Consider the following 7,500-nt stretch of genomic DNA (forward strand, 5'->3'; position numbering starts at 1 on the left):
AGGTCGGCGGGTTGGGGACTTCGAGAGAGGAGGGGGAGGGGGAGAAGATCAGCGAGTTGGGGACTTCGGAAGGAGGGGGAGGGAAGGAGAGAGGAAGGAGCAGCAGGTTGGGGACTTCGAGGAAGGAGGGGAGGGAGTCGGTCGGGTTGGGGACTTCTGAGAGGAGAGGGAGCGGAGGGAGTGGGAGTCAGCAGGTTGGGGACTTCGAGAGGAGGGGGAGGGAAAGGAAGTCGCTGGGCTTGGGGGACTTCGAGGAGGGGGAGGAGAGGGGGTCTAACAGGTTGGGGACTTGAGAGGAGGGGAAGAGAAGAGAGTTCAGCTTCAGTTGGGACTTCGAGGGAGAGGGGAAGTCAGCGGGTTGGGGACTTCGAGAGGAGGAGGGGGAGGGAGGGAATGAATCAGCAGGTTGGAACTTCGGAAGGGAGGAGGGAGGGAGGGGTCGGCGGGTTGGGGGGACTTCGAGAGGAGGGGGAGGGGGAGGGTCAGCGGGTTGGGGGGGACTTCGAGGGGAGGGGGAGGAGGGGGAGGGGGTCAGAGGGTGGGGACTTCGAGAGAGGGAGGAGGGAGGAGAGAGGATGGCAGGTTGGGGACTTCAGGAAAGGGTGGGGTGGGGGGGTGAGAGGGGTGAGGGTGTTTGCGTATGTCAGAGACCCGTTTTAAGGTGTTTCCGTCTGTTTTTATTTATTTATTTATTTATTTATTTATTTACTTTTTGGGGGAAAGGAGGTTAGAAGATGAGGGGGAAGGGGTAGAAGGAGGAGGAAGGGAGGAGGGAGAGGAAAGGAGAAGGGGAGGAAGGGGAGAGGAGGAAGAAGAGAAGGGAAGGGGAGGGGGGAGGAGGGAGGAAGGGGAAGATGGAAGGAGGGGGAGAGGAAGTGGATAAAAAAGGAAGGAAAGGAAGGTGGGGGGGGAGGAAGGGTGAGATGGGAGGGAGGAGGAGGAGGAAGGGAGGGAAGGTTGGGGGAAGGGGGAGGAGGGGGAAAGGAGGGAGGAGGAGGGAAGGAAGGGAAGGGAGGAGGAAGGTGGGGGGAAGCGGAAGGAGAAGAGGAATCATAGGAGGCGAAAAGACGCAGCAGCTATGACGTCATCATCACACCGGCAGATAAGCCATGTTCGATCACGTGACACGGTGAACCCCCGTCACGGCTGCTTTTCCCGCCATTTTTAGCCGAGTTGAACACCGCAAACTCGGCTTCATTTGTTCATCAACCGGACAGACTCATGGGGGGGGGCGGTGGGGGTGCGAAGCGACCATGATGACCATTTCTTCCTCATTAGTGTTTTTTTTTTTTTTTTGCCTTGTTTTGGTGTTTGTATATCGCTTTAGTTTTTAGTATTTTACTTTTTTAATGTTATAATTTTATCGTCACATTTTCCTCTTTACAAATTGTGTGTGTGTGTGTGTGTGTGTGTGTGTGTGTGTGTGTGTGTGTGTGTGTGTGTGTGTATGCTAATATGTGTGTGTGTGTACATGTGTGTTTTATGTGTGTGTGTGTGTGGCAATATTAGTGTGTGTGTGTATGCATGTGCTTGTGTGTGTATATGCAATGTGTGTGTGTGTTAGTGTGTGTGTGTGTGTGTGTGTGTGTGTGTGTGTGTGTGTGTGTGTGTGTGTGTGTGTGTGTGTGTGTGTGTGTGTGTGTGTGTGTGTGTGTGGGCATACATGCGTACGTGAGCGTATGTGCGTGCGCATATGCATGGGCATATATGTATTCATGCTTGTTTATAAGTGTGTATCAACATCCTTCATTCCATACCTTGCAAACATGTATAATTTCTTCTGTTTCCACTTAATAAAGAGACACAAATTGGCGCAGAAAGAGAGAAAGAAATCGCACATGACCTGATCTGACCCCTTCTCCCCCCCCCGCAGGAGCTGGCCAAGGCGCGGGAGGCCGCCGCGAGAGCCGAGAACACGGAGAGCCAAGACAAGATCGAAAGAAAACGCGACGAGGCCGTTTTCAAGGTGAGGTTCCCTTCGCGGCGGACGGATTCAGGCACGGAAGGAGGGGGCGCACAGGAAAGGGGGAGGGGGGGACGGCCGAAGGCAGAAGCGCCGGGCACGGCACCACACACACACACACACACACACACACACACACACACACACACACACCCCCCAAAACACACCATTCACATTACATATGTTGCTGCATTCAAACATGCGCGTGCGCTTACGAGAAACCCATAAAGGCGCTTGCACAGTGTACTGTTGTCTCCGAAACTGAATTGATAGGATCCATATTTTGCTGCTCTGGCAAGTTGCACACAGCTGATAATTAGAGTCCCAACTCCATTGTACTTTTTAAAGAAGTGTTTTAAGTAATGGTTGGTTGTGGGGTTGGCTATATTTTTTGTTGGAATGCCCTGGCTATCCCCGGGTTTGGCCCCAATAGCAAACCCTGGCCCCATTTGGCTCTTCCCCTGGCTTCGCAAGGGAAACCCTGGCTCCTATGGAACCCCTTGGCCCCCATCAGCACCCTGGCCTTTTGGATCCTGGCCCCATAGGCCCCAGCACCCCTCCCAGCCCCTACCGGCACCCTGGTCCCGCGGTGCCGGTGCTGGATGCTGGAACGTAGGGGAAGGAGGAGATAAAATGACAGTGACAGAAACCGCTGTTGTAGCTAAACTGTTAGAGATGCAGCGTGATTTTAATGACTGATTCAGCTGCCAACCTCATCTTTAATTCGATTAGAGTTTAAGGTATAATCGTATGATAATCAAATTTTGCAAATGGATCTGCATAATTAAGATGTAAAAATATACACATTCATCACTGACAAAGACAAATGGCGCCAGTTTTGAAATTAGTCGAATTTTACGTCAAAGTGACCTGGCGACCGGACCTTCAGAAATGGAGTCCAGCCTGTAAATAAGGGATAAAAAGCAGTTCTTATGACAAGCACCGCAGCCGCTGTCAGGCGCGGAGAACTCATGGCTTGACAGCGGCGAGAACGTCCTTTGCTGTCAAGGGATCCCGTCCAAGGTCTATATAAGTACGTGCTTATAAAGACCTTGGTCCCGTCGACGGTGATAATGGCTGCCGTTGCTTGTGTTGAAATGCAGTGCGCCATGTTTCTTCGCCGGGATAGACGGTCGGTCGGTTTGTTAAAGTTGTGCAAGGCCCGACCCAATGGATACTTGTAAATACAGACATGCATATACACAGAAATAGATACATATCTGTCTATCTATCAGATATATTTACATTTATCTATCTATGCATTTATTTCTTTGTATATGCGTGTCCGTATGAGGCCCATTGGGTCGGGCCTCGCACAATCTTAACAAACCGAGCCAGAGTCAGTCATTCGGAAATAAACGGACGAGTAAGCATGACTTTGGCAAAGCATTTTCTTCCCTCTGATCTCACAGTCTCCTTCTAACGCCAGACCAATCTTCCTTCCTAAATCCTAATTTCCCCCGCCTCTTCCCCAGGCCCGCGAGGCAGAAGCCACCTACAGGAGCTGTGTAGCGGAGGCCAACGACAGACACGCGTCGCTCCTGAAGGTGAAGCGGGACGTCCTGATGCAGACCCGAGAGCTGATCCTGCAGTGCGACCAGACCATGAAGGCGGTCACCGTCTGCTACTTCCAGCTGCAGCACACCGTGGCAGCTCCAGCGCCCGTGCAGGTGAGGGACCGAGGGGTGGGCAGAGAGGGGGAGGGCGGGGGCGTGAGTGTAGAGGAGGGGGAGGGGGCAACAGGAGTGAATCAGGAAGGGAAGATTTAGAAGAAGAATTAGAGGGAGGGAGGAAATCAAGAAACATTATATAACGTAAAAGGGGAGGGAAATATTTGCAAAATTTGAACAAAAAATCCAGGATAGAAAAAAAAACACACACAAAAAAACAAAAAAAACACGCACACACAGGGAAAAAGAAAATTAGGCAAATTAAAAAGGGAGAGGGGAATGAATGTGTTGTGAAGCCTTGAACCAGAGCAATTTGGGAAGGTTACCATCATCATTATTACCCTATATCCCGACAGATGAAAAGGAACCTGAACCTGTAAAAAAAAAAAAACACCCCCAAACCCATCCTAAAAAAAAAAAATCCAAAATGAACTTCCTCAGGTTCATATCTCACCCAAAACAAAAATGAACCCCCCCCAAATTACTCTCAAAACAAGCCCTACCACTTAAAAACCTCTGCTGCCAAAATGAAACCCCTGTTATTGGTGCACTAAACTAATAAAGAGTGTATTAAAGCGACAAATTGTTTTCTGAACTTGTCTGCCGTGCCAAAGTTGAGAAAGAAGTCGCGGGGAAGCGAACTCTGGGCAATAATTGACAAACTTCTAAGGAGAATAAAGATTGACAAACTTCTAAGGAAAATGTAGTTCAAGCCTGTATATTAAGGAGGGTCTTGTACGCTGAAATATATTCTTACGTTCATGTTATTGCTGCTGTTATCGTTGTGGTTATTGTTATAGTTGTTATTGTTATTTTTTACTTATGTAATAATAATGATGATGATAATGATAATAATAATAACAATAACAATAACAATAACAATAACAATAACAATAACAATAACAATAACAATAACAATAACAATAACAATAACAATAACAATAATAATAATAATAATAATAATAATAATAATAATAATAATAATAATAATAATAATAATAATAATAATAATAATAATAATAATAATAATAATAATAATAATGATAATAATAATAATAATAATAATAATAATAATAATAATAATAATAATAATAATGATAATAATAATGATGATAATGATAGTATTGATATCATCGATCCTGATAATGAAAATGGTGATGATGATGATGATGATGGTAATGATGACGATAGCAATGATAGTAATAATGTTATTGATAATAATGTCAATAATAATAATAATTATAATGATGATTATAGTGGTGGTAATGATAATGATAATAGTAATAATGATAAAAGTAATAATAATAACAATAGTAATAATAATGATAATAGTAATAATAATAACAAAAGTAATAATAACAATGATAATGATGATGATGATGATGATGATAATAATGATGATAATGACAAAGATAATAATAGTGATAATATAAAAATCTACAAGAAAGTTAGTTATTATTATTATTATTATTTTTATTATTATTATTATCGTCATCATCATTGTTATTGTTATTGTTATTATTATTGTTGTCATTATTATCATCGTTATAATCATTGTTATTATTATTATTATTATTATTATTATTATTATTATTATTGTTATTATTATTATTATTATTATTATTATTGTTATTATTATTATTATTATTATTATTATTATTATTATTATTATTATTATTATTATTATTATTATTATTATTATTATTATTATTATTGTTGTTGTTGTTGTTGTTATTATTATCATTATTATTATTATCATTATTGTTATTTTCATTATCATTATCATTATTGTCATCATCATTATTATTGTTATTATAAATATCATTATTATTGTTAATATTATTATTATTATTATTATTGTCTTTATTATTATGATCATTATTATTATTATTATTATTATTATTATTATTATTATTATTATTATTATTATTATTATTATTATTATTATTATTATTATAATTATTATTATTATTATAATAATTATCATTATTATTATTATTATTGTTATTATTATTATTATCATTATTATTATTGTTACTGTTATTAAGATTTCTATTACTTTTGTTATTGCTGTTATTGTTATTGTCATTATTATTGTTGTTTTGTATTTACTGTTGTTCATAATCATCTTCCTCGTCATTATCATCATTTATACCAAAACCATTACATTCACCACCAACCCCCACCTCACCTACACCCTTCCCTCCCCCTACTCCCACACATCTCCCTCCCCCCATCTCCATCCCCTCAACTTCCCCCACCCTCTAAGGTCTTTTCTCACACATCCACACATCCCCCCATCCCCAACCCCTCTTAGGTCTCCCCCACATATCTCCAACCCCTCCCTCTATCCACCCCCCTTCAAGGCATCCCCCTCCACCCCACCCCTTCTACTCTCCCCTGCATCTACCCTCCAAACCCCCCCCACTTCTTCTTAGATCTATGATCTCCCCCCACCCACACCCCTTCACATGCATCCCCTGACCCCCACCAAGATCCCTCCTACACCCCATCTCAAGATATACCACACCCCTACACACATCACCACCTCCCCCACTACCTCCCACCTCCAAGACCTCCCTACCACCCTTCCCCTTCCACTCCTTCATCTCCCACCCCCACCCCTTCTTCTTAGATCTCCCCCCCACCCCTTCACCCCGCACTGACCCCACCCTCAGATCTACGATCCGCGGAAAAACAAGCGACCTCTCCCAGACCTCATTGCGCGAACTTTAAACAGTTGGCGCGGAAACGTAAATGGATTTGGCGCGGGGATCGGGGGAGTCTTTCAGGGAAGAGAGGGAGAGTAAATAAAGTTTGAGACGACGGAGAGTCGCCCATTTTGCATGTTGGGGGAAATGATGAGGGTGAGAGTGGGGGAGAGTTGGGGGGGAGTGGGGTGGGGGTTGGGGAGTGTGGGGGGGGTGGGGGGTAGTAGGGGAGAATAGGGGGAGTGGGGGGTAGTAATTGAGAGTGGGAAGAGTGGGGGTAGTAGGGTAGGAGTGGGGAGAGTGGGGGTGGAGAAATAGGGGGTGGGGGGTAATAGTAGTTGAGAGTGGGGAGAGTGGGGAGTAGGGAGAATAGGGAGAGAGGGAGAGAGTGGGGAGAGTGGGAGGTAGTAGGGAAGAGTGGGAGTGGGGGAGGGAGAGAGAGTGGAAGGGAGAGTGAGAATGAGAGTGAGTGAGAGTAAGTGAGAATGAGTGACTGAGAAATCACGTTCAATGAGGCATATCACATCTATCCAATATCCTTTCTGTTACATGTTTAATGTACAAACGCTCCACCAGCAAGAAAAAAAAAGAGAAAGAAAAACAAAACACTCTTAAAATATATATAAAGAAAGAGATTCTGCAGGTAGGAAGTGCCAGTGGGAAGTATTGCATCTTCCCATGCCATCCTGTTGCATCCTATGTTATCTTATTGTATCTTATCTCATTTAATTTAATTTATTTTTATTCCATTTCATCTTGTTTCATCTTACTTCATCCCGTTTCACCTTATTCCATCCCACTTCATCTTAATTCTTCCCATTTCATCTTATTTCATCATGTCTCATCTAATTTCATCCCATTTTATCGTATTTCATCTTATTCCATCCCATTTCATCTTATTTCATTTCATTCCATCCCATTTCACCTTATTTCATACCCAATATCCCTTCGCCATACATTCTACCCTTTAGCGCCGTGCGTGTTTATTCCCCTATTTATGACCTCCCTATTCTCCCTTTTATCAGCTCCCTATTCTCCCTTTTACCAGCTCCCTATTCTCCCTTTTATCAGCTCCATATTCTCCCTTTTATCACCTCCCTATTCTCCCTTGTATCACCTCCCTATTCTCCCTTTTACCAGCTCCATATTCTCCCTT

General features: G+C 43.2%; 1 protein-coding gene across 1 annotated transcript in view; it reads left to right on the top strand.

Moving 5' to 3' along the window:
* LOC113823097 (uncharacterized) overlaps positions 1-7,500 on the top strand; it is a gene marked incomplete in the record, with an annotated part of 250,198 nt that overhangs the window by 205,701 nt on the left and 36,997 nt on the right. The window contains 2 exon segments of the mRNA XM_070127522.1: positions 1,874-1,966; positions 3,439-3,633. Of these exon segments, the coding sequence (XP_069983623.1) occupies positions 1,874-1,966; positions 3,439-3,633 (288 nt within the window).

This window comes from Penaeus vannamei, chromosome 11, assembly GCF_042767895.1.
Source record: "Penaeus vannamei isolate JL-2024 chromosome 11, ASM4276789v1, whole genome shotgun sequence".
In the NCBI taxonomy this organism is placed as follows: Eukaryota; Metazoa; Arthropoda; class Malacostraca; order Decapoda; family Penaeidae; genus Penaeus; species Penaeus vannamei.